Genomic DNA, 25442 nt, shown 5'->3' with positions numbered 1-25442 from the left:
TCTACAGTATTGAGGGAATTTATGCCCCGTGTAGTCCAGGAAGTAACTGAAAAAACAAAACAAACATAACGTGGTTTGATTATGATTCAAGACTATATTTGGATCGTCCATTTCACCAGCCAAGAGTTTAAAAACGAGTAGAAACGTTTCCGATCCATCCATAAAAAAATAGATAAATAAATAAACGCATATCCTGAACGTTTTACTTCAGTTGTGTGTTCTCGTCTCGCCTCTCTGGGGGGGGGACGTGTCTCCGTTGTCCCGCGGTATGCTCACATCTGCTGCAGCCATTAAAAGCGCCAGCTTCACTTCCGCTGATGGGATCCAAAGTCGGTCTGAGGACGGGAAAAAAAACACACAAAAAAAAAAACACACAAGAGTACTCTCAGGTTTCCCAGCCGGTCTCAGAGGTGTTGTTGTTTTTTTTTTTTTTATTGACATTAATTGTGTTGTCACGGAGAAAATGTTCGGTAGAACACGTTAAGTGAAGACTGATGGGAACTTTTTTTTTTTTTGGCGCCAAATGGGGTCACCGTTAGTAAACCTACGACGAGTAAAAAACAACAAGCACATCGCACGTTATATGAAATTCAATCCCGATCATATGTTCACATTGAGAAGGCGGCGCGGTAATCGTCTAGGTGACGAGCAAGGGTGTGTCGTCACGGCGTTCAGAGCCAGTTCCAAACCTACGGTCGACCAATCGGATCGCTGGGTCGGAGCTACTTGTTGTCGTGACGTGTGCGCTGGTCGCACTCTGCCGCCCTCTGAAGGAAAATGTCGGAAATTTCATCCGCGAGTTAAAAAAGAAACAGACTCGTGTGGAAAAGCTGCTTTTTCCCGTTCGGCGCTCAGTCGACGGGTTTTTAAAGCCGACGAGAGATCCCCCGGCTGGAGAAAAGGCAGCCACATCCGCTATCAGATATGGTTGTGTTTTTGTCATTACAGCAGACCCCCCCCACCCCCCCTCCCCACACACCACCCTCAACCCCCATACTTCATATAGGCCCAAACCATTTCTTCTCACCGGGTAAAAGGAAATGGCTTTTCCACATGTGCTTCTCCGTGAAACTTGCATCTAATAACGGTTCTTGCTCATAAGCGCCGGACCTTTTTACTCCGACAGACGTCTTCAAAAGATCAATTTCTCCAAACCCCCCCCCCCCCGATGGTATAAAAATCAAAAACTGTGCTGCAAAGCGATAAAACACCAACACACGTTCTTCGTTTGGTTTCAAAAACTGGGATTGAAAAAAAAAAAAAAGCAACCTTACAAACTACTGTATATGTTGAACCCCCCCCCACACACACACACACACACGGGACTCCACATCACGTGGTCCCTGAACACATCATCCCACCTGGTGAAGAACGCCCAGCCGTCTTGTTTTATCTTAGTTTTTATATATATATTTACTTTTTTTTACGTTGTTCATTGCTGCTGAGCTGCCAACTTAATTTTGTTGTATTTTTTTTAATTTACAATGACAATAAATTGCTTTATGTCCTTATCAACATGCTGATTAAATAGCCGGTACCGCTCACAAACTGGTCACTTAAAAAAATGTAAAAAAAAAAAAAAAATGCAGTTTCATCACTTGAAAGCCGCAGATGTCACAACGTTTTTGAAACGTGCAATCGGCATGTTTGACTGCAGGGAAGTTTGAACCAGAGCGACTTTGCCTTGAATTGAACAAATTAATTTCACAACCGATAAACCTTATTATGTTCCCGAGGAATTTGGCAGCAGGTAGGTCCAAATACAACAAGCAACAGCAGCAGACCGCGTTGTAACCAAGCCGACCCCCCCACAGCTGTCCTCCTGTCCACCTGCAGGGTCATCGGAGACACCTGCCACCCAGACAGCTGATGTGCAACAGCTGGTTTTGCACAACCAAAGTCATAATCTGAAGTCACGTGTGAAATTATGGCAAATACTTGTAAATGCACATTTTAGAGAGGCCCTTTTTTTTTTTTTTTTTTACCAGGCTCAGAGCAAACAAACCATGCTGCTGACTCAGCACCCCTGGATTATTTCTGGGCAAAATTTTGAACAAATTTGTGAACAAAATTTGGGAGAAATAAACTTGTAGTGTCTTAGATCAACCAACGTGAACACGTGGCGTCGAAAGCCTGCAGATGAAGGAAGAACTCGGCATTTCTCTATTGGAGTGGAACTCGGCATTTCTCTATTGGAGTGGCGCATGCGCACTGGAGACTTTTTTTTTTTTTTTTTTTTTTTTTTGCTAAATTTCCGAGGCTAGCTAGATGCTAACTTTAATATGAATTCAATCGTACGGCTCTTCGAGACTTTTTCAAATATGTTACACAACCAATTAAATTAAAATTAAAAAAAAAACGGTTGGAAAAAAAAAAAAAAAAAAAGTTCGTAAGAAAACGTGAACACGTCACGCTTCCCGACAGCTGCTGTGACCAGTTTCAGTACTTACCACTCATCCGACGATCTCCCAGCCAGGAGGGCTCCCCCCTCCCTGTGTCCCCCCCCCCCCCCCTCGCTCCGCCCTGTCTGCCGCCGCCGGCATCCCCGCGATTGGAGCCTCCCTCGGCGCGCAACAGCTGGGGGGCCACGCCGAGACGTCTCAGTACTTCACAGGAGCCTCTCCTCCTCTTCCTCCTCTTCCTCCTCCTCCTCCCTCCTCGTTCCTCCGTCCGCCTCATCCTTCCACTCTCCGGTTTTACAGGGCGTAAAACAAAAAGGAAAAATGGGGTTCGCGGGTCTCGGCTCGGCGCTTCTCGTCCTCGCCTCCTCGGTCGCTCTCGCCGCGGTTCGCTCCGGAGGGTCGGACGCGCCGCGGGGAGTCGCCGTGGGGTTCGTTTTCGACCCCGAAGCGAAGTGCGAACCGCCGTGCGAACACGCAGGAGTCTGCATCCGCAACAACACGTGCTTCTGCTCCAAAGGCTACGAAGGGGAGACCTGCAAATATGGTGACGTTACCTTATATTTCTAAGTACAATTAAAACTGCAGTACTTTTTTTTGTTGTTGTTGTTGTTGTATACTCAGCTTGCAGATGAACTAAAGCTAAAAAAAAAAGAAAAAAAGTCATGTTTTGGATAATAGTCTGTGTAAAATCAAGTTACTAATATGAAGAAAAATGCCCTGGATATTCAACAAGTTAAATTTTGATCAAATATTAAATGATTGGATGAAGATGGCTAAAAAAAAAACCGGTGAAGCAGGATTTTATCAGTTAATGGCAAATATATATAAAATAAAATTGCTGATGGGTGTTCTTCTGCAGCCAACTGTTATCCCAAATGTAAAAACGGAGGAGCGTGTCTTCGCCCTGGAAAATGCAGATGCCTTCCAGGATACGGAGGAAGATACTGTCACAAAGGTCAGACGAGTTCATTTTATTCAGAGGGAGTTATTGTGACTGGACTCTGAAAACTGATTCTTTTTTTTTTTTTTTTTTAGGATTTTTAAGTAGTTTTCTGTACGAGCAGATTTTTTTTTTTTTCAAAGTTAGGAATTTGTTCGGTTGTTAAAGGATGAAACTTCTACTTTTTAAGGGATGATTTGCAGGAAACTGAGGCGTTAACTTGAGTTTATTTTTTTTTTGGGGGGGGGGGGGGGGAGTTTTTCTTTTTCTTCCTGTTAAAATCAAGTTGTTGTTTTTTTTTTGTTAATGTTAGAGATTTGTAAAAAAATAAAAAATCAGGTGTGATCTTGTTGTTTTTTTCCGCAGTGACGTGCGACGGCGGATGTTGGAACGGAGGCGACTGCAGCGCCGTCAACGGCGTGGCCAAGTGCATCTGCCCCTCGAGCTGGACCGGGTCCAAATGCCAAGAAGGTCCGTTTACGGCCGCGTGTCCGATCGACCTCGTCAAAACGCCGAAGGTCAAAGAGCGTCTCGGTCCCTCGGCCGGCGCTCGTTAAAAGAAGTTTTCTGAAGCTTTCCTTTCCGTGGCGGTAACTTGCATTTCAAGTTGAGCCTGTGAAACTTTTGAGTTTTCTTTTGACAAAAAAAAAACATTTTTTTTTTTTTTTTTTTTAAATTTCCACCTTAAATCTGTAAAACTGCTTCTGTAAAAAAAAAAAAAAAACATCTTTCTCGGTACCGACGTCGGGAAAATACGAAGCCGCAAAGGCAGGTGATGGTTAGCTTAGCTTAGCATACAGATTGTAAAACAATGGGGGGGGGGGGGGGGGGGAGGGAAGGGAGGAGGATGAGGGGGGAGGGGGGGGGGTAAACGCTCATCAGATTTTTAGTAGGACAGCAAACGAGCACACGTGGTTTATTTTTCTGGTTGCAGCGAGAGTGAATAACTTCTAACTTGAATACCTCCCCCCCCCCGCCCCCCCTCCCCCCCCCCCCAAATGCAGCTCTTTGTCCTCAGGGCTGCAGGAACGGAGGCATCTGCTTGGCTCCGGGAATCTGCAGCTGTCCGGAGGGATGGCTGGGCGGCGCCTGCCACACCGGTGAGTTCAAACTGCTTTTTTTTTTCCGCCCAAAAAAAAAAAAAACCACCACAAACCAGCTTTTTTTTTTGTTTTTGGGAGGGTTTCCACGTCGTCGTGTCCCCCCCCCCTTATCCCCCCCCCCCCATATTTCTTAGCGCTCAAGCTCGGTGTGTTTTCCAGATGTGACGCAACGCTGCACCCTCTCGTGGACTCACAGCTGGATGACCGATTTTAATTTTTTTTTTTTTTTTAACAAGCTCTTCACGGTCAACTTCCACATTCCCAGGTTGTTGTTATTGTTGTTGTTGTTTTTTAAAGCCCCCCCCCCCCCCTCTCTGTTGCTGTCTTTGTGTAGCTGTGTGCTCTCAGCCCTGCCTGAGAGGAGGGAAGTGCATTTCACCCAACAAGTGCCGCTGTCGCCCGCCGTTCTCCGGACCTCGCTGCGAGGAGAGGAAAAAGTCCCACTAGACGTCAGATCGGCCTTCGAGAGGACGATTACATCGTCGTAGCTGAAACATCCTTTTTTTTTAAAAAACATTTTGTTTTTTGTTTTTTTTACCATTTGACATGTAATTTCAGAAAAAAAACCCTAAACTGTTTGTTATTAATTGACTGTAAAAAAAAAAAAAAAAAAAAAAAGACATGCGACTTCTTTTAACTGTAATTTGTGTCATTAAATGAAGAGAAAAACAATCGCGTGCGTTATCGAAACTCATTCAACGAAACCAAAGCAAGGGAACGGTACATCGTCTTTATTTCGTCGCGTGTAAATTGTACTCCCAATCTTTTTTTTTTTGTTTTTTTAGAAAACAAACCCTATAAAGAACTGGTTTGACTCCACATTCAGTATCAGTGTAAACGGTTACGAACCCGATCGAACAATACATTAACGAAAGAAAAGAAAAATAAACAAATGCTATTCTTTTGTTGCTGGTAATCTGCAATACTTTCATATCGACGTCTTCAGTCGAGTTCCTGATGTGTGCCGTGAAGTGGCAGATTTAAGATTAGCTTCAAGAAAAGAAAAAAAAGAAACGGTGCGCATCGGTTTGGTGAAATTTAAACTGCACTGCAATTTAGCTAAATTGCAAAACACACACACACACAAAAAACAAAAAACATATAAATGAATCCTAATTGAAACTCATTCATTTTGTCAATTTCCATTTAAAAAAAAAAAATTGTTTTACATAATACTGTGCAGCAACACACACACACACACACACACACACGTATATAAAGCAGTGCTAATGTATCTTAACAGATGTGTGTTACCTTGAGCCTTGAGGTAGTGATATACAAAAATACAAGTGCAATACATCAAGTCCCTCTGTTAGCATTGTGCAAGACACACACACACACACACACACACACACCCAACCAACCAATCGTGGTGCTCTCTTCTTGCTTTGTGCATTTTGTTGCGTCTTCCATCCCCATTTTCTTTCTCCCCCCCCCTCCCCCCCCGTCACCCTTGCGATGCCTGTGAAGTGCAGATAGAAAAACAGTCAATGACATGAAATCTCCCACACGGACGACGATCTTTTAACCGAGTGTATTTCTGAGCTTCGGCATCGCATTGGGAGTCACGGGTCTGAAGCGTCTTGTTTCTCTAGAAGATAAATAACCCTGCAGTGTGGAAAAAAAAAAAAAATCCAAAACGCACACGCAACTCGTCACCGCTCACCTTCGTTGCGCAGGTGAGGCCCTTGTAGCCTCTCCGACAGTGGCAGTAGTCGGGCAGCACGCACCTCCCCCCGTTGAGGCAGCGCCGCTTACAGATCGCTGGGGAGAAGATAAAAAAAATAAAAGTGCAGCGTGTTCAGTTCACGGTCGGTAAAAATCAGAAAAACGTAAAGTCCGTTTCTCTTCAGACGTTAAAATTTCAGGTAAAAAAAAAAAAAAAAAAAAAGCGGTCGAATGTTCAAGCGATAAACAGAAAGACTGGAATGTAACGGGGGACGCTCACGCGTTTGACACTGGAGACCCTCCCAGCCGACGGGACAGCGGCAGGTGTTCGGTCCCACGCACTCGCCTCCGTTTTTGCACTTTTGCAGGCAGACGGCTGCAACGAGAACAGCGAGGGAGGGGGGGGGGGAGGGCATTGAACGCAGCCTGCAGCAGCTGGAAACTGTTTTTTGTTTTGTTGTTGTTGTTGTTGTTTGTTTGTTTTATACCACAAAATCCCAAACTGGAGGAAAAGTGAATGTAGATAGTAAGAGTTGTCTCACCGCGACACCGTCTGATTATATCTTTTATCATGAACGAGAGTCAACCAGATGTATTTCTGTTTTATTTTGTTATTTAGCATCTTCTCAAAATGTGGCGCGGGGGGGGGGGATCTGCATTTTTACTATTTTCTGACATTTTAAATCGACAAAAATGGATCGACAGCCGTGCTCATACAAACCCCCGTTTCTAAAAAAAAAAAAAAAAAACATTTGGGACGCTGTACGAGACGGAAGTAAAAAGCAGAACGTGACGATTTGCAAATCACGTTGTTTTTTATTTTTTTTTTGAAAACATTTTGAATTTGACGCCAAAAACAAAAGAGGGAAAAAAAAAACAACCCACGTGTGTGTGTGTGTTAGCTTCAAGTGCGTCTTGCCTTCCTTCATTTGATGCATTTTATTGTTGAAACAGGACGTTTCGGACGGATTAAATAAAATAATGAAAAATGATGCATTTTCCCACATTAATATAAATGAAAATAAAAAGGTTGGATGTTTGTATCGATACGTAGATAAATATGCGTCACTCACGTATGTTGCACCTCTTCCCCCTCCATCCCGACGCGCAGGAGCACGTGTCGGGTCCGACGCACTTCCCCCTGTTCATGCACATCGGCTCGCACACGCCTGGAACGCAGATCACCGTCGTTTTATTTAAAAAAAATAATAATAATAATTTAAAATGGCGGCATCTCTTTAAAGCAGTGAGAAAAACTAATAGCTTTTTTTTTTTTTTTTTTTGTGGACGTCACTCACTCTTCTGACACCTTTTGCCGGTGCGGCCTTCGGGGCAGGAGCACACGTTGTTCCTCCTGCACTGACCTCCGTTCTTACAGGGAGGACTGCACACGGCTGGAGGGGGGACGACGACAACAACAACAACAACAACAACAACAACAACAAGCACGTTCAACGGGGAGGATTTTTAAAGACGAGACGTCGTCAACCTGACGAACGCAAGAAATACGACTTCCGTGTGCAAAAAAAAAAATTTGATAAAGTCACATTTCTGACCTGATGTGGTACATTTACATCAATAGCTCACCTCTGGCCGAATCCATCCGACATCATCATTAACGTCGTGGCGCTGTTTTTAAATTGAATTGATTTTTTAATATTTATACTACTTCTATTTTTTTTTTTTTTTTTTTTTTATTGCTTTTGCTGAATCTTCCACGCTGCCGTAACGGAAATATTTCCCCTTGCGAGATCAATAAAGTATATCTGTGTATCTGTCTATCTGTCTGTTTATCTGTCTATCTATCTATCTATCTGTCTATCTGTCTATCTGTCTGTTTATCTATCTATCTATCTATCTATCTATCTATCTATCTATCTATCTATCTATCTATCTGTCTGTCTGTCTGTCTGTCTGTCTGTTTATCTATCTATCTATCTATCTATCTATCTATCTATCTATCTATCTATCTATCTATCTATCTATCTATCTATCTATCTGTCTGTCTGTCTGTCTGTTTATCTGTCTGTTTATCTGTCTGTCTGTCGACGGGGACCGATTGAAACTCAAGACTCATGAACTTCTTCGAGCTTTTTGCAGCATTTTAAAACTAACAGACCCGACATTTAATGAACATTAATCGACCGATAGGAGACAAACTATCCGTTTTAAATTCAGCTTCAGCCACCAAACAACTTTCAACGTGTCAGAAAGGGGGAGGAAACTAAACAGTACTTAATTAGTAACCGGTCACGCGAAAAACAGGACTTGAAGAGCGTTCGGTCCAATTCGTCTGCGAAAGATCTCGTCTCACCGATTTGACACTGAGAGCCGTAGAAGCCGGAGGGACAAGCGCAGACGTCGGGCTTCACGCAGCTTCCTCCGTTCAGACAGACGGGCGTACAGACAGCTGCAGGGCGGCATGAAGGTACACCGAGTAAAACGTTTAGAGGCAGCATCCCGTCGCCACTTTTCTTTTTTAAGTTATCGTACGTGACCGATCAAAAAGCTGCACGTTTCAAGAAATATGATGCAAATGTAAAAAAAAAAAAACAAAAAAAAAAACAATTCTACATTGCTATGGCAACGGAGACGGGGGGGGGGGGGGGGGGGGGGTGAAGGGTGGGGGGTACCTGAGTTACACGTCGGTCCGTACCAGCCCGGTTTGCATTCGCAGACGTCCGGAGAAACACACTCGCCGCCGTTCTCACAGTGTCTGTTGCAAACCACTGGGAGAGAAGAACAAAAACCAAAAACACATTAAGGACCGATCAAAAAAAAGGAAAAAAAAAAAAAACTACAGACATCGAATCAACTGGATCCTAAAAAAAACCAAAAAAAACATCGACTAACAGATTGAAACTCCCCCACAGTGCCGATTGGATGAAATCTCTCCACCTGGTTTTTGTCTCTCTCTCTCTCTCTACTTTCAGAAACAAACAAAAAAAACAAAAAAAAAAAAAGATCAAAATGTGCCGATCGGGCGTGTCGGTTTACCCGCTGACGCTCGCAGATTCAAATTCATAGTCAGAGCTTCATTTGTAACCCCGCTAACTTTAATACAAAATGGAAACACGTCATGTTATGTTTTTTTTCAACCAATTCAAAAAGTGCCGAAGTGGCCCCCCTCACTGATTTCACACCGGGGGTCCCACGTAGCCGTAGGAGCAGGTGCACAGGTTTCGGGCCAGGCAGGTGCCTCCGTGCCGACACGGCGGCTCGCAGCTCGCTGCGCACAAAAGACACACCCGTCAGTGCGGTCTGACTTCGGACAACGTCGTCGTTTCGGGTCCGTCGGGTGTCGGGTTGGGACTTACCTTCCTCGCAGGACGGCCCGCCGTAGCCGGCCGGACACTCGCACACGTCGGGTTTCACGCACCTCCCCTGGTTCTTACAGTCGGGTCGACACACCGGCTGGAAACAAAAATACAAATAAATAATTAGACGCTGAGGTGATGATGATTTATAATTACGTTCCCCCCCCCCCCCCCCCCCCCCCACCCCTTCCCCCCCACCACCACCAACACCACAGGCCGATGTGCTCTCACCGATGTGGCAGCTGTAGCCGGTGTAGCCCTCCCTGCAGGTGCAGGTGTTGGGCAGCGAGCACTCCATGTTCCTGCCGCACGGATACCGGCACACAGCTGGAAGGAAGAACAAACAACAACAACAAAAAAAACACACGCGGGATCGTTTTTTTTTTTAACTGTAATAAAACTTGATGATGAGCCACGTGTGAACATGTTAAGAAATATCAAGTCATCAGGTCACTGAACAGATTCAGTCGTTTCGCTCAGACACGTTGCGTCGGCCCTTTATTTTGATTTGATTTAATGCTGTTTAAATGCAGCTTATATAAAAAGTTACGTCGACAAAAAACAATATGTAGTTTGATGGTGATAAAGGTGTTTGTAAATTAGGCAGAGATGAAAATAAGGTTGTATGAAAGTGATGATACGGAGGAATACCCCTCCAGCTGCGTCAAATATGACAAATATGCCGTTTCCATTCTGCCCGGCAACAGCCAAAGTAGTTGCTATGGTTTCAATATAAGTTGAGATCAGAATCGTACATTTTTACATTGTAAACTACCATACAAACGTTATTATGTCAAAGAAGTGTGTCATTTTTGTAAAATAAAATAGTAACTGTGTTCAAACCAAATTCTGCCGTGACTGAATTTACCTTTTTTTTTTTTTTTTTTTTTTAATTTACCCATTTTTTTTTTGCTGTTTCATGTATTTTTAAATATCTATTTCGATATTATCGAGTTTTTCTATCATAATAATGCATCAGTTTAATCATTAATGGAGAAAAAAAATACGCATAACTGAATTAATTAAACTATCTTTAGATCAGTAGTTAAATATTTTTGATAAAATTTAAAAAAAAAAGGTGCATTTTGTCAACTTCAGCTCACTAAAACAACTAAATATTTCTGGGCCTTCGCTACCTCTACAGGTGACTCCGTCGCCGGCGTATCCGTACGGGCAGCGGCCGCACCTGAAGGACCCGGAGACGGCGGGCTCACAGGGAACGCCGGGGAAGCAGGGCGAGTCGGCGCAGGTCGCGCGGTGAGCCGGCGACGCCCATCGGACCCCCGCGGAGAGGTCGGGGGTCAGCGTCGCCCCCCCGGTGGGCGGTGGAGACGAACACTCGGGCGGCGGTTTCGTTCCGAGGCGTCGCCGTGGTCTTCCTGTCGGAGGAAAAAACTCTCCTCGTACCGTCGGGTCTCATCCTCCTGTCGGCGGGTCGTCTGGGTGAGGAAGAGGAAGAGGAGGAGGAAGGGAGAGCTTTTTCTCTGCTGGAATCGGATTTGGTGACGTGAGTATGACCGTCAGCTCCCGCGGCGACCGTCATCTGACCTGTAAGACACTGGAAGTTAGAGGATACGACTTAAAAAAAAACAAAAAAAACAACAACAACAACAACACACACACAAAAAAAAGCGTCTCGGCTTCGCTCACCCGTTGCCGTGCACGTGTGTCCGTTTCCGTGGAGACCGGGAGGGCAGGGCGCGCAAACGAAGCCCGCGGAAACGTGGGCGCTCTCGAAACAGCGGAGCCCCGGGCGACACGGACCCCCGGAGCACGGAGACGGCGGTTTGGGCCTCGGCGACACCTGCGGGACTCTCGCCGGCGTCTTCGCCGCTTTGACCGGAGAGTCTGCGTTACCTTGGAAACGGGAAAAAAAAAAAAAAAAAAAAAGGGACGAGAGCCACCCTTCGGAATTTGCCACAGAAACGAATCGACGCGCTGAAAGCCTTGAAAAAAAAAACAACAACAACAAAACAACAACAACTCTCCGCCGCCGCCGAAGCCGAATCGGCGTTATTTGACAAATTCGGCACGCGGATGACTTACGCTTGCAGCTCCTGCCGTCGCCGCCGAACCCCGGCGGGCACGACGCGCACACGAAGGAGCCCATCGTGTTGTTACAGCCGACTCCGGGGAAACACGGCTCGGAGACGCACTCGTCTACGTCTTCTCTGCACGTACGACCTTGGGAAAGACGAGCAGAAGAACAGGAATTTCACGTTTTTGTTTTGGAAGCCACCGCGGCCGCCGGCGAGGCTCAACGAGGGCTCGAAGGTCCCGCCGAGCTCGGCCGGTTTTAAAAAAAAAAAAAACAAAGCGAGCGGGCCGCTCACTGACCCGTCATCCCCGGCGGGCAGACGCAGGAGAAGGAGTTGCGTCCGTCGGTGCAGCGGCCGAGTCGGCAGGGGTTCGGCTTGCAGTCGTCGACGTCCACCTCGCACCTCGAGCCTCCGAATCCGTCGGGACACGAGCACACGTACTCGCCGCGGCCGGCCGGGACGTTCGGGTCGGAGACGCACGGGGCGCCGTTCAGACACTCGCAGGAGCGCACAGACATCTGGGACAAAATACATTTATAAAAAGAGGATCACAGTTCCACCGGTAAAAAAAAAAAAAATGCTTTGTTGATTTAAAATTCAATAATAATAATAATAATAATAACAATAAACTTGATTTGTATGGCACCTTTCAAACAAGAAACGCAGCTCAAAGTGCTTGGCAGCGAGAGATTTACATGCTTCACGTAAAAAAAAAAAAAAAAGACATAAAAGGAATATTTAAAAATATAGAAAAGAAATGAGACAGATCAAACGCATGAAATTAAACACAAATGGAGTTCAAATATAAAATAAGCAATATGCATTTTAAAGTTGCGGTAGTTCAAAGAGAGCTTCAAGAGTAACTAGTCAAAGGCGAACGTAAAGAGATTTTATGTTTTGAATAATGAATCAATATTTAACACAAGTCTTCAAGTTCAAATACTTATGTGAATGCAAATCCAGTTTCTGGTGACACACACTATCTGCACTGTGTAATGCAGAGTTGCGAGCTTGTCGCCCTCTAGTGGGATGAAGCCGCAAAGACGCGACAGCCGAACCTTTTTTTTTTTTCACTGCACATCTGGAAAAAGCGTATTGGTGACGGCGGCTGCGTTCGTTCCCCCTTCGAGGAGGCTCAGCTGTTCTGCGAACGCTTTGGCTCACTGCGGGACATTTCTCCTCTGAACGTCTGTTGCTTCTTTTTGGTTCCTCGAAAATAAAAATTCCCTCCCCGCTCTCCTCCCGTAAGAAATAAATGGTTGAACTGCGGCAGAGTCTTCTGCAGGAATAGGCGACGCCAAAACAAAACAAAGAAATTAACTTATGTGTTGTTGGGATTTTTTTGCCAAGAAAAAAAAAAAAAAAAAAGTTGTATTAATGTTAAAAAAAATATATATATTCTAACAAAAAAAAACATAAGTACAACAGATCCGACTCTTTCTTCCGTTTGCCGTTGAAAAAAAATAAAAGGTGCGAATTCCAAGAATGAGCCTCTAAACCTGCCCTCAGTTATATAATTAATAAATGTTGGGGAAAAAAAATTGTTTTATTATTATTTATCGCCCCCCCCCCCGTCGTGACCGCTCGGCGCCTCACCTCCAGGGAGGCTGCCGTCTCGCCGTCGCAGCCGTCGGTCACGGTGAACCGGAAGACGTGAGCGGCGGCGTGTTCGGCGGGTTCGGCGGCGGCCGTCCACGTCAGCAGGCCGGACGCGGACAGCGACGCGCCTTCGGGACCCGACAGCAGCGCGAACGCGACCGCCGAGCCTTCGGGGTCTCGAGCTCGCAGCCGGTAGACGAAGCTCTCGCCCTGGAAGGACCGCAGGCGGAGCGGCGCCGGCGGCTGCAGCACCGGGGGCTCGTTCTCTGACGGGAAATAAAAAAAGCGACATTTTTTTTTTTTTTTTGCTCTTCTGCAGCAACAAAAGAATGAGAATATTTGACGTAAGAACCGGTCCATGATATGAGCGCGTCAGATGTATTAGAGGAACAGTTTGGTGTTCATTATAAGCTTATTGCAGATCAAATCTGTGCGGGGCGATAAGTTGCAAGGAAATCCCCCAAAAAGACAAATCATGGCATGAAAATCGATGAGTGACATTAGGACATTTCTACTGTGTCAAACTACTGTATATTGTCATATTTGTCAGTTTTAGTATTTGTTTTTTAAGAAGAGTTTGTTGTCGTTACGTCTACTTCGCTTTGGGCCTTTTAACATGCATATCGCTCTATTGTATATTTTAACTCTACAATGTATTTTAATTCACGTTTTGTCTTGAATTTTATGCATTTGATCTGTTCTTATGCATTTATATTCCTTTTCTGTTTTCAAATGTTTCGTCGCATCTTTTTTTTTTTTTATATTGTGAAACACGTTCTGCCCGTTGAGCACTTTGAGCTCCCTTTATGAAAAGGCCCCCATGTAAATAAAGTTTATTACTATTATGATTATTATTATTATTATTATTTAAATGAATGACAATTTAAGAGCAGATTAAGAGTTTAAAGGTACGTACTGTCCGGCGTGGACCAGGCGTGTTTGGACGAGTCCGGCCGGCAGGTGAGGCAGCGGCTGCCGGGACTGAACTCCCCTTCAGCGTAACACAGACCGCCGATGCTGCAGGTTTTCTCCTGCGAAGACAATATAAATGAAAAAAAACTCCATAATTTTATTTCACGTTGAAACGAATCAACCTTTCCGTTAACGTCAAATGTTTTTTTTGTTGTTGTTTTTTTTTTTCTCCTCCTCGTCCAAAACGACATCCTCCATTAAAGCGTCGGAGGAGAAAACGGGCGTTTTTGTTATAAATTCATTGGTTTCCCTGCGTTTAAACGTTAAATCGCGCAGCAGAACAATTTTTCCCATTTGTGTGCCGAAGGTTCCCGATCCGGCAGAAAAAAAACGTGGTAGGAAAAAAAAAAAAAATTAAAAAAAAAAAAAATTAAAAAAATATATACAATTCAATATAAAGTTGAGTTTAGAAATATATATCATTAAACATTCTGGTTTTTTTTCATCATTTATTTCTCTCAAACTGATACAGAGAATTTAATTTAACGTAATAACTGCAATATTATCATTAAATACTCTAAAATACAAAAAACAATAACCTGGGAGTCATTTTTTTTTTTTTTTTAATCAATTCACTTTGTAGTGGAGCTGAAATTTAAATCATTGACAATGAACTGTCGAGAATTTGTTCGGCAATTTGTTTTCCCACGTGCGTTAAATGAAACTGAGGAAGGCGTCTCACCTTCAGCGTGCACAGGACTTCGGCGTCGCGGCTGCAGACCTGACAGGCTCCGTCGTACAGAGTCAGTATCTTGGCGTTGCTGTAACCGTAGCCGTCGTTGGAAACCTGGAAAAATCGGCAGAAAGCTCGGTCACCGTCGGGTCGCTGAGACAAAGGCATTAAACAAATAAACATTTCTTAATTCATATTTACAACGCGCTGCCATGACGGTAATTTACTCCTCGGGTGAAACGTCTCGTGTTCTTTTTTTTTTTCCTGAAATCTAACCGTTGTGAAAAACGGTATTTCCTCCAGGCTTTGTGTTTGGTTTCTGGCACTTTGGCAGTCGTGTGATCCAGCTAATCTTTTGATTTATTTTTTTTTTGACACCACTGAGTCAATTTTTCTTTCTAAACCAAGTTAAAAAAAAAAAAAACTAACAAAAAAAAAAGAAAAAAAACTCCAGCTGCACTCCGCGGACTCTTTTTTTCAAACCGTCGCATCTCGTCCGCTTCCAGCGCAGATTTACCGTCGGGAGCGTTCTGAGATTTGTAAACGTCTCGGTAAATGAAAATAGAGTTTGATGTATATTTTTGGAGGAGAAACCGGGGAGGAATCAGCGAGAGGTAAAACAAGAGGAACAGAAGCTGAAAGAGACTCGGTTATGAACCGGACGGGAAAGGACTCGGCGGGACTTTCGCTGAATCGGCCGCAGACGTGACTAACTTTAATCTGCCAGCGGGCCAGCGGCCCGTCGGGCGCCGCTTCCGGGTCGCCGGCGCCGGCGGGAGTCCGGCCGTCCTTCGGGGGGAGCTGGCACTCCAGAGCCGTCGCATCCAGGAAGGTGGCCGGGACCAACCGAGGCTCGTCCAGAACCCACTCCCCGTCCGCAAACTGGACCAACAGGGGAGACACGCGAAGAGAGGAAGGTGGGTGACGAAGATGACGACGAGACGGAGGGAAGGATCAAACGTGGACAAAAGAGAGCGGTAAAGAGATGAAAGTTAGTGACCTCAACTTGGTGTAAGTGCAAAACAAAAATCAAGAAAAATCCGCTTGAATCTGGTCTGAGGAGAGCAGCGAGAACGACGCAGGATATGAACGATTGCTCCGATGGGATTAAATACCAAACTGAAAGATGTTGCGGTTCAATATGTTTAGATTCAAAATAGATCAACTTTAATTTCAGCTCTTTAAAACCAACTGTACGCCGTCACGGCTGAACATACCGGAATATTTAGCAGCTGACGGCAAGTCGACCACAGACGGTAGATATTAAAAAAAAAAAAGAAAAGAAAAAGAAAAGTACCTTTTCTTTCACAAACTCGCACTTGAGCTCGTAGGAGTCCCTGAAGCCCTGACCGGACACCCGGACGGCGGAGCAGTCGCCCCGACGGACGTCGCACAGACCCTCCTTCTCCAGCTCGGCGATCTCCGGGATCTGGTCTTCACCGCGTCGGCAGGAGTGACGAGAGACGAGCGTTAGGCCGAACAAAACTTCTCGCAGCCGTGAGCGTGTCGCTCCTTTCTGCTGTTTGAGTGCACGTCAATTAGAAACGTGTATATTTGATTTTTGTGTGCAGCAGCGCCCCCTACTGGGCACACATCAGCAGTAGCTTCCGAGTCGTTGCCGTGGACACCAGTTGGCTGAGTATTTTTTTTTTTTTTTCCCGTGATTCTTCTTGATATCGCAGGCACAAGATGTGTTTCGTGTGTGTTTTCTTTGGCTTGAAGTTACGTTTAAAAGTGGCTCAATAAGGTAATCAGCGTAGCTGACTTAGCATTTTTTTCATTACTTAATGCGATAAGCATTGTTCGATACTGATTTGCATTTTTCTTTGTTGCAGTTTTTTTTTTTTTTTTTTTTTTTTTTTTTTTTTTTAAGCTGAGCTGGTTTTATTTATCTATTGAATTACATTTCTAGCCAGTTGACATTATTAAAGACGTGTCCAGGATAAGTGGCGTGTTCGTGTTCGGTGTGTTACCGGACAGCGCGCTGCAGTCATACGACCCAAAGCCCGGGAAGCAGGCGCAGCCCCACTCGGAGCACTGGCCGTTCCCGTTGCACAGGTTCGGACACTTGAGGACGGCGAGGACGTCCCGGTGCTCCTCGTCTCTCCGCCCCTCCTCCACCAGCCTCCTCTCGCACTCGTTCTCCAGCAGTGGCAACGTCGCGTTCAGCCACGACAGCTCGTCCTTCAGCCGCAGGTCGGCGACGCACATCGCCACCGCGTGGCCGACCATCACGTCACCGAGCAGGCGCCCGCAGCCCGTCGCCACGCCGGAGTTCGCCACGGCCTGCCGGCACCGAGCCCGGGCCCGGCGCTCGGTGAGGCCCGGACGGCGCGGGCCACGTCGGGGCGGAGTCCCGCCGAGCCGCCGGTTCGTGGTCCTCTGGGAAAAAGTAGGCGAAGCCCTCCAGGTCGGACTGGCTGAGGCTTTGGTGCGAACCTCCGGAGGCGCCGGACGGAAACCGTCTCCGGCGCGGCTTTCGGCCGGAGTGACCCGGAGGCGACGGCGGCGGCGGCTGTCTTTGGTTGTCGTCGAGCAGCTCCACCGAGCTGATGTACTCCGCCGTGACGTCCAGAGTCGGGATGATGCCGGGGGAGTGCACGCTGGCGTGCTCGGAGCAGGCGGAGTCGGAGGAGGTCGCCGGTCGAAACCGGGCTCTCGGAGACGAGGTACGAGGCTCCGCCTGACAGGTGCAGTGCTTGCGGGGGCTCGGCGGGCTCAGACGGGACGGCACGGCGTCGAACAGGCTGCTGCCCGGAGGGAGTCTGACAGAGGAAAAGATGCCAACTGAATTAAGGCAAAAACGGTCTCCGCATGGCCACGCTAATCTGACCGGCCTGATATCGCGTCAGAGCTCGTGATACGCCCATCGGTCCACTAGAGGATAGCGTGTCAGTGTCACGCTTTGCGTCGCCTGAAGCGTGAAAAGTACACGCACGTACTCACAAGAGTCGAGGAAAAAAAAGGAGGTCATTTAAGGAAGTACAAAAGAGCTAATGGCAAAACAGCGAGGCAGGTTGGAGATACAAGGAATTTTTTGTGCCTATCTCTAACCACCTTTTTTTTTTTTTTTTTTTTTTATCAAGGCGAGGCAAAATGTGACACTTAGTTTTTCAATTTTGGATAAAGCATCGGGATTTCCTCTTTTTTGTTGTTTTTACGTAGCTAGTTTATAAGTTACAGGTATCACAACTCCTTTGGGAACATCGTTCGACCGAAACCTCCCTCGCTCTAAAAAAAAAAAAAACCACTGACCTCCACTCAGAGATAAAAGCCTGCAGATCCTCCAGTCTGGCGCCCCCTGCTGAGTGGAAGTCGTTGTCCGACCGTCCGTCGTAGGTCCCGCACAGACCCTCGGTGTGACTCCGGTCCGAACCGGGGGCCCTCAGCGTCAGGCTCATCCCCCAGTCGGACACGTCGGCACGAACGAACGCCCCGGACGAGAAGGTCATCTGCAAAAAAAGGTCAAAGAATCAAATTCAAAATGCAGATGAAAGAATATCTTAATTAAAAAAGGAAAAGAAACTAGCTTTCATTTTAAAACCTCATCATAAAACACGATAGCGACTCGTGATTCAACTCGTGACTTAATGAAACATTTCGGTAACGTCTTTCACCTCTAAAACGATCATCTACATTTGTTATAATTTATAATAATAATAATAATAATAGCACCTTTCATATAAGAAATGCAGCTCAAAGATCTTCACAGTGAGAGAATTACATGCAGTGTTTCACATAAAAACAGATATAAAGGAACATTTAAAGATATTAAAAAAAAAATTTTAAAAACTGATGCATGAGAACAGAAAAAATGCATAAAATTAAACGTGCATTTTCAAAGTCCAAGAAATGAACTTAAAAAAAAAAAAAAACCTCCAGAAACCGAGTTACTCGCCGTGACTTTGCGTCCCCGGTAGGACTCGGTGATCCGGACGCCGCTCCCGCTCAGGTCTCGGTTCTTGACGGACAGGCGAGGCTCGGTTTCGCCCGCCTCCCCGTCGCACATGTCGAAGGCGACGACGTCGCCGCCGTCCCTCGCCGCGAAGCCGCAGGCGCACGAGGCCTCGTGCGTCACGCCGCCGCACTCCCGCTGCCGCACGTGGACCTCGAACGGCCAGCGGCGGCTCCTGTAGAGCACGAAGGTGCCGACCTGGTAGTTGTCGTAGCGACTGGAAGGAGAAACCGCCCCGCGCAAGAATTATTGATACGACCGTTCAAATTCAAAATGGGGTCACGGAAGACGAGAGCGAAGTACCGGCCGTCGAACGTGATGACGTGGGGGTCGGTGAAGGAGTAGCAGTACGCCGAGGGGACGTCCTCCACCGTCACCTGGAGACGAGACCTCGTTTTATTTACCTCTTCGAATCAAAATATGGAGATCGCACAACAGGTACGGCGGTGCTTGAAACTTTCGCCGCTCACAGATACGTAGTATGTTGATGGTTTTTCCATCTACAGTAAAACATTTTATTTTTGTCTTGTTTGTTCATTTGAAGTTCCCTTTCAGGACTTTCGGTGTGACAATTCGATGATGTTTCGGGGTCATAAATGCAGCTTTGAAAACAACAAAAGTCATAAAAAAAAAGAAAAAGAGAAAAGAAAAGAAAGGACATTACGGTTAAGTGGGAATGCTACAATATATAAAAGACCTGAAAATCGTAGATAACTCAAGAACGACTTGATATTTAAACACCTCACTCATCAGTAAAGTTTCCCGCCTCGACGTGCGTTTACCTCGACGGGTTCCGGCGAGTATCCGTTCCACAGGAAGTCGCTCGAGACGACGGGTTTCACCGAGATCCGAGTCGTCCTTTCACCGTCTCTCACGAAGTCCGTGACGGCGCCGAAGTGGATCAGAGCCCGGCCGCAGACGCCGTCCCCGCAGGGGCCCCGGGACAGGTCCGCCACGCAGGAGGACAGAAACACGTCCGCACCCGTCGAGGCATCGTCTGGAACAACAACGAAGAAGAAGTTTATTTCGTTTGCGCGCCGATAAAACAGAAAAAAAAAACAAAAAGAACACCCAAAATCTGAAACCGTCATCATATCCTGTAATGCAGCAACCGAGTCGTCATATTTTAGATCCTTTTGCAGGTTGTTCATCTTCATAAAACTCAAATTAAAATAGAAAAAAGCCCGAATCTGTCTTCCTTTGTCCAAAAATAAAGAAATCAAATCGCCTCGAGGAGCACGAACCGTCTTAAAGTGCTCCTGGAGAGCGACGCCGACGACTGGAGATCCTTCGCAGCTGCGATAACGAGTTAATAACGGCGCGTCTTTGCGGACGTCCTCACCTGGACCGCTCGTGCCGAGCTGCAGCGACAGAGCGCACGGCCCGGCGGGAGAGGACGACCCCTCCGGACACGGGACGGGAATCGTGCTCTCAACCAGCAGCTCGTACAGTCGCCCGTCCTCCGGCACGCTGCTCAACTCCGCCGTCAGCTGCACAATACGACGTTCACAAGAAGACAGAACCTTCTTAATGTACACGTTAAATGAAACATTTGTTTGGGTTTTTTTTGGTCACGTGACCATCAAGTGAGTCAAATGACGTGTGATCCCTTTTGTTACGCAATATTTCTGCAGCCAGATGTTCAGAGCTTGGGAATGAAAACAAACAAAAAAAAAAAATAATCATGCATGATGCTTGAAAGTCTGTCAGTTTCCATTTGTGCCGGTTTGATTATCGTCCACTCGTTATTTTTTTTTATCTCTTTTTTTCCTGTTTTACACGGACAGAAAAAAAAATGGATTCAGAAAAAAATACAGACAATAGATCATTAAAAACAGAATTGGCAATTCTCTTTTCATCCGTGGCAGGTAGACGGTCGTACACGACGCCGGGACCGTCGCGTACCTTAATCCCGGCAAAGAACTCCTGACTTTCCGCCGAAGGACTCCGGACGTCGGGCGAGTCCAAGAAGAAACTGGAGCTGGAGCAGTAGATCTGAGAAAAACGACATGAATACCCGGATCGTGCAAACGGATCGTACGTGTAGTTGCGCCTCGATATTCTACAACATATGTCGCACCTTGTCCCCCAGACGCAGGTTGAAGCCGTCCAGCTCGATGAAGGCGGAGGTCTGGATGGTGGTCTCCCGTTTGAGCTCCTCCTTGCTGCCCCCGGGCGAGAGGCGGGACCAGGCCACCACGAAGCCCAGCGAGCCGTTGGAGCCGCTCTCGAAGCTGCACTTCAGGTGGACGGCGTTCCCCGTCGCCTCGACGACGATCGCCGGCACGGGCGGGGTCGGAGGCCGCTCGACTGAGAAATGACGGGTTAAGATTTATTGGGGATGTGTGGGGGGGGGGGGGGGGGCATATTTACGGTTCTCCGAATGTTAAGATAAATATAAAAATGAACTTGGTAACACCATCGGGGGGGGGCACAAAAAAGGCGTGCAGGCGGTTCTATCGACATCGTTTCGATAATAACACGTTCTACTATTTCATGCGGGTTTGACGTTTCGTTTTCTGCGTACTTTGTTGAAATGACGACGTTTTTGGGGGCTCGCGATTTATATCCATTGCTGTCAAGAGAAAATGAATTCTCTCTTCTGCTTCGACGTGTATGAATGCCATGTGCATGGCTGAAGGCTGCTGCTTATTTCTATTCCAGGTGGGTTTAAATGACAGACTAACAATCACATCTGTCCTAAAAACTATTATTTAGGAGCCCGTATGAACACCAAAAAGTAATTTTTGTTTTGCTCCCTGGGATCGTTCCTCTTTTTTCTTCCTGGCTTAATGCAACAAAAAAAATAAAGGCAGCACAAATTATGAAGTGAAAAGTAGCTTCAGCTGTGGAATATGAATTCATTCATGAGCAATTCTCCCCAGATCGCCTCAAAATAATATTCAGCGATGCTCGTTTCGTCCGAATTTAAAATATAAAAAACGAGCTGAGGAATAACGTGAATCCCATTTATTCAAACCCAGTTAATGAACACGTTCAGAAATTGTTCATCTATCTCTAATTACCCCCCCCCCCTCCCCCGGCCCCCCTTCCCCTCCTTTCTTTCCACCTCTGTCAAGCTTCCTAAAAAACACGCCCTAGCATTATTCACGACCGGGCCGAGGGCCGTCGCCATGGAGACGGGCCCGGGGGGGCGGGTGTGTGGGGGGGGGGGCACACATGCTCAGCTCATTAAGAGGAGCACTGAAGGGGGGCCCGACGGTGCATTCCTGTCCACATAGCAACTCCTCCGAGCCTCCCCGATTGTTTTGGCATTTGACCAAACGCGAGGAGACAAACCGCGGGCTGTAAACAGCGGCGGGGCGGGGCGAAGGGTGGTGGGTGGGGGGGGGGGGAGGTTCCTTACTCCGACAGGCTCCGCCCACGGTCGCCTCGTCGGGGGCCGCAGGTCGGCGACGGCGTGGGTAACGTGTCCGACGTCTCTGTTAACACAGATAAGAAGTACGTCGTCAAATAGTTTACACGTCTAACGCCAGACGCGGTTGCTGCACGATTTTTATTTTTTTTAATTTATTTTTTACTATTTCTGTAGTATATTCATACGAGCGATCCCACTGTACGTCTACGCGGCCCGCACGCACTCACCCTGAGCGCAGTACCCCATGCATCCCTGCGTGGGCTGCAGCAGGTAAACGTAGAAGTCCCCGCAGTTGCGGACGGTGACGGGGATGCGGAACATGCAGCAGTCTCTGCTGCCGGCGCTCGGGAGGAACTGCCAGGCGGCGCACGCCGTCAACTGCCGGACCTCCAGCGGCGCCGGCAGCGACTGGCCCGCACCCAGAGACAGCCACACCGGAGCCTGAGTCCCACAGTGGTTCACCTGGGTGGTCGGAAAACAGACTCATGTTAGGTGGTCCATTTTAAAATATGACTGAATATTAATCAAAGTTCTGATACTGAATCCACCAGATGACTGAAAAAAAGGCGTCAAATGTGTCAATCATGACGTCGCCCCCCCCTCCCCCCCGCCACACTCCCCCCCCCTCCCCTTCATAAATATGTAGACACACACACACACACACACACACACACACAACAGTGTGTGTCCGCTTATATGCGTCAAAATCTGATCTCTTTATTGTATCGCGGATTGCAAATTTATAATTGATTTGTTTATGTTCGAAATTATATAGAAACGTAAGAAAACGTATCGTATTGTACGACGCGATTCGAAAACGCTGACGTTATTGATGAGCTCAAACTGTAATCGGTGAGGTCGCGAGAGGTCATCAGGTCCGAATCGCCCGATGACCGAGAAACACTCTTAAAAAGCAGGACCGTTGGGACTGAAGTTTCTAAATCTGTGCCAACAGTAATAATAAATTAAAATTGGACAATCTTTCTGTACAAGAATTTCTGGCAAAAAAAAACCGTGACCGGATCTCCTACGTGTGAAAGTAATTGCTTTGACATTGAACCGCACAGTAGCAGCGTTTGTTTTTGTTTATTACCATTTTTTAAAACGTATTTTTTTTGTTGGACATTTTTAAAAGGGGCCCAGAACCGTTTTAGATTGTTGGGTTTCATTTTTTTTTTTTTTTTTTTTTTTTTTTTGCACGGTTGCAGACACTATTTTCCATTTTATTTCTGCAGAAGATGTAAAAAAAAAAAACAATTGGTATCATATTTTACAGAGAACAAATCGCTCACCTCCACACACTCGGTGGGCATGCTGGCCGGTTTGTCGAAAATCTGAAACTGGTACCAGCCCGGAGCGAGGGAGTGGTCGCAGATGAAGTCCTGCAGGGCCGACTGCTGCAGCCAGCTGGAGCTGAAGGTGGTGCTGCGGTAGGGGTTCTGGAGGACCGAGTGGCCGCCCGCCGCACATTCTGGAGGAAGAAGCGCTGCAGAGTGAAAGTCGAGAGAGAGACAGAAAGCGTGAGCGCCCGAAAATAAACCTATTAATGGACACGTGTCGACCCCCAAACTTCATCGAATCGGGACGAGAAATCGGATCCTGCCGACTGCGGCCGCCGGCGCGGAAACCGGTGCCGAGAACGGCGGATTTTGGGCGGTACTGGCGCGGCCGAACCAAATATCAAAATATTTGCCAGTTGGGAGAGGGCCGATCGATCTCCACAGCGTCTCTGGGAGCAAAAACCTCTCGTTTTAAACATTGGTACTAGAAAAGGAATACAAACAACAACAACAACAACACGAATGGAACCGCCGCGCCAGTAAAGCACGACTGCATATTTAGGCCGTTGTAGGTTTAAAAGATTCTGGATGAGGAGAAGAAAAAAAAAAAAAAAAAACTATTTCAGGGATTAAATTTCAGATTAGAGTCGTTAATTTACGAGAACAAAAAAAAAAAAAAACAACCTAGGATACGGCGAGGCTTTACGTTTAGGAGGAGGGGCCTGTAGAAGCTAAAACACGACCGCGAAGAGCGAGCGAGCTGATAAAGTCAAAGAAGAGAATCGAAAAAGACGCCGGGCCGTGAAGCCAGAAGAAGCGGACTCTTGCCCTCCGTGAACTGCGGCGAAGTTTTTCCCCGACCGCGACCCGAGAGGTCAAAGCGAAAGGTGAGATCCTGACTTGACGCTGACAGGGACGACAGGGAGCTGTCCCGGTGGTGGTGGTGGTGGGGGGGGGGAGGGGAGGGGGGGGCGACCCGCCGTATCCTCCGTGCTCAACACCTGCTCACTTCAGTCCTCGTCACCTGAACGGGAACATCGGTAGAGACCCACATCCTGTCCGCCTTGTCAGAGGAGGGTGTGGGGAGGAGAAGGGGTGGTGGTGGTGGGGGGGGGGGGGGGGGTCACCAGGAGCCGAAAGGGGCCCCATTAAAAGGGAGTGAACTGTATGGTCCCGGCAGCGGATGCAGTTAACACCGACCATGAGACTCGGAGGCATGCGGCCACGGACGACAGCTACATGATGGACGGAGGGCGAGACAGATAAAAAAAAAAAATAATAAAAAAAAACTACTGAATCTTTTGAGCTCTTCAGTATACAGTGGGGGTGGTTGGGGCGGGGGTGGGGGGGGGGGTATGATATTCTGCTTCCAGTTTCCAGACATGACAACCAGAGAATAATCAAATTACGTGTCTGTCCATTTAGTTTGCGCATTTAGTTATTATTTAAAGAGTTAAGAGTCTTTTGTGTTTCTTTAAAAAAAAAAAAAGGGGGGGGGGATGAGGGGGTGAGCTTACCTGTTTGCGTGCGCATCGCGTTTGGCAGCAAAAACACAACGCAGTGAAGAAGTTTCCAAAGAGTTTCAAGTCTCATCGTCCCGCAGTGGCACAGCGCGCGCGCGACTATTTGGCGAACATATGCCAAACCAAAGAGCGCGAGCACCGAGCGCGAGCACCGGTCGTCTCCCTCCGGCGCGGAACAACGGGGTTAAAAAAAAAAAAAAAAAAAAAAAAAAAAAAAAAAAAAAAAAAAAAAAAAAAATTACCCCCCCCCCCCAAAAAAAAAAAAAAAAAAAAAAAAAACGCAGCAGGAGTTTAACACTTCCGGCTTATTATTAAAGTCACTTTGTTTGTTGGGACGACCGAAGAAGCTTTTGTCCGAGACGCCGGACTCGCGAGCGGCTGACCTGGGACTGCTGCGGGGCTGCAGCATCACAGTGTGTTAGGAGGGGCATCGGCGGCGCACAGTACCGACCCAAACCTCCAAACCGCCGCACATCTGCACCGAGCTGCAGGAGGAGAACTAACACCGATGAAGGATTTTAAGATTCTGTCCTCAAGCCGGAGGATTTTGAAACGTCGATCAATCTGCAGGTTAAAATCATTTAACTGATCA

General features: G+C 46.9%; 2 protein-coding genes across 2 annotated transcripts; one reads left to right on the top strand and one right to left on the bottom strand.

Annotated features, from left to right (window-relative positions):
- The first annotated feature begins 2550 nt into the window (after positions 1-2550).
- On the top strand, positions 2551-5097 carry seraf (Schwann cell-specific EGF-like repeat autocrine factor). The gene is made up of 5 exons (XM_069141901.1): positions 2551-2946; positions 3262-3357; positions 3709-3813; positions 4347-4442; positions 4780-5097. Exons 1-5 carry the CDS (start codon positions 2724-2726, stop codon positions 4890-4892), a joined length of 633 nt encoding a protein of 210 aa, XP_068998002.1. The 5' UTR covers positions 2551-2723; the 3' UTR covers positions 4893-5097.
- Positions 5098-5161: 64 nt separating this feature from the next.
- Positions 5162-24961, bottom strand: vwde (von Willebrand factor D and EGF domains). The gene is given in 32 exon segments (XM_069141933.1): positions 5162-5907; positions 6112-6209; positions 6394-6489; positions 7187-7282; positions 7412-7507; positions 8428-8523; positions 8747-8842; positions 9246-9261; positions 9263-9342; positions 9431-9526; positions 9662-9757; positions 10567-10729; positions 10731-10978; positions 11081-11614; positions 11768-11987; positions 13066-13334; positions 13985-14099; positions 14723-14827; positions 15428-15595; positions 16011-16147; positions 16687-17038; positions 17040-17478; positions 17969-18165; positions 18612-18885; positions 18972-19045; positions 19451-19665; positions 20011-20158; positions 20574-20663; positions 20749-20978; positions 22275-22509; positions 23340-23533; positions 24845-24961. Coding segments are annotated over 32 exon segments (5364 nt in total). The 5' UTR covers positions 24921-24961; the 3' UTR covers positions 5162-5892.
- Positions 24962-25442: the final 481 nt, after the last annotated feature.

This window comes from Embiotoca jacksoni, unplaced genomic scaffold (assembly GCF_022577435.1).
Source record: "Embiotoca jacksoni isolate LCO1_2020_lvr unplaced genomic scaffold, fEmbJac1.0.p SCAF_93, whole genome shotgun sequence".
NCBI classification, from domain to species: Eukaryota; Metazoa; Chordata; class Actinopteri; family Embiotocidae; genus Embiotoca; species Embiotoca jacksoni.
This window is presented reverse-complemented; position numbering and strand designations above follow the sequence as displayed.

Bases quoted from the DNA above. Each gene is read 5' to 3' on its own strand.
- seraf (XM_069141901.1), top strand. From the start codon at position 2,724: ATGGGGTTCGCGGGTCTCGGCTCGGCGCTTCTCGTCCTCGCCTCCTCG. The intron at 3,358-3,708 runs GTCAGACGAGTT...TTTTTTCCGCAG, and splicing joins AGGAAGATACTGTCACAAAG to TGACGTGCGACGGCGGATGT. The intron at 4,443-4,779 runs GTGAGTTCAAAC...GTCTTTGTGTAG, and splicing joins GGGCGGCGCCTGCCACACCG to CTGTGTGCTCTCAGCCCTGC.